This window comes from Buceros rhinoceros, unplaced genomic scaffold, assembly GCF_000710305.1.
Source record: "Buceros rhinoceros silvestris isolate BGI_N320 unplaced genomic scaffold, ASM71030v1 scaffold18672, whole genome shotgun sequence".
Taxonomy (NCBI): Eukaryota; Metazoa; Chordata; class Aves; order Bucerotiformes; family Bucerotidae; genus Buceros; species Buceros rhinoceros.
Genome location: NW_010398572.1, coordinates 58,791 through 59,201, shown reverse-complemented (window position 1 = coordinate 59,201; position 411 = coordinate 58,791). Strand labels below are relative to the sequence as shown.

Sequence of the window (411 nt, the reverse complement as noted above, 5' to 3'; positions counted from 1 at the left end):
GCCGTTCTCTGCCGGCAGCGTCAGCTTGCTGCTGTTGGCAGGGCGGCACTCTGTGTTTTGCAGGTCCATGGCTACTGTACCTGGACATGGTGGGGAAGGAAGCACAGCAAACATGCTATAAGGAGGTGAAGAGGGCTGTGTCAGCAAAGCATCATGCTCTTGAGCCCTACACGGGGATGAAGTAGAGCAGGTGGGGCTGTGCCTGTTAAATACAGCCCAGACGAAGCCAAACCACTCATGGGCAAAGAGAAAGGCAAGGCATCCACCAGCGACTCCGCCTTGGCATTGCTCCGTGGAGCATCTCCCTGGGGAGCAGCTCAGCTGCTCCCATGGTGGGTGCAGGCTGCTGGCCCCAGGAACTGCCACTCTTTCTGTCCCCAAGCTGGGGCCCTCTCCATTGCACCACGTGAA

The 411-nt window shown here is 58.6% G+C and overlaps 1 protein-coding gene across 1 annotated transcript in view; it reads right to left on the bottom strand.

Moving 5' to 3' along the window:
• Positions 1 to 411, bottom strand: part of KCNT1 (potassium channel, subfamily T, member 1) — a gene marked incomplete at its 3' end in the record, with an annotated part of 39,580 nt that overhangs the window by 5,788 nt on the left and 33,381 nt on the right. The window contains exon 20 of the mRNA XM_010131162.1: positions 2 to 80. Coding sequence (XP_010129464.1) covers positions 2 to 80 — 79 coding nt within the window. The remainder of the gene's footprint in view (position 1; positions 81 to 411) is intronic.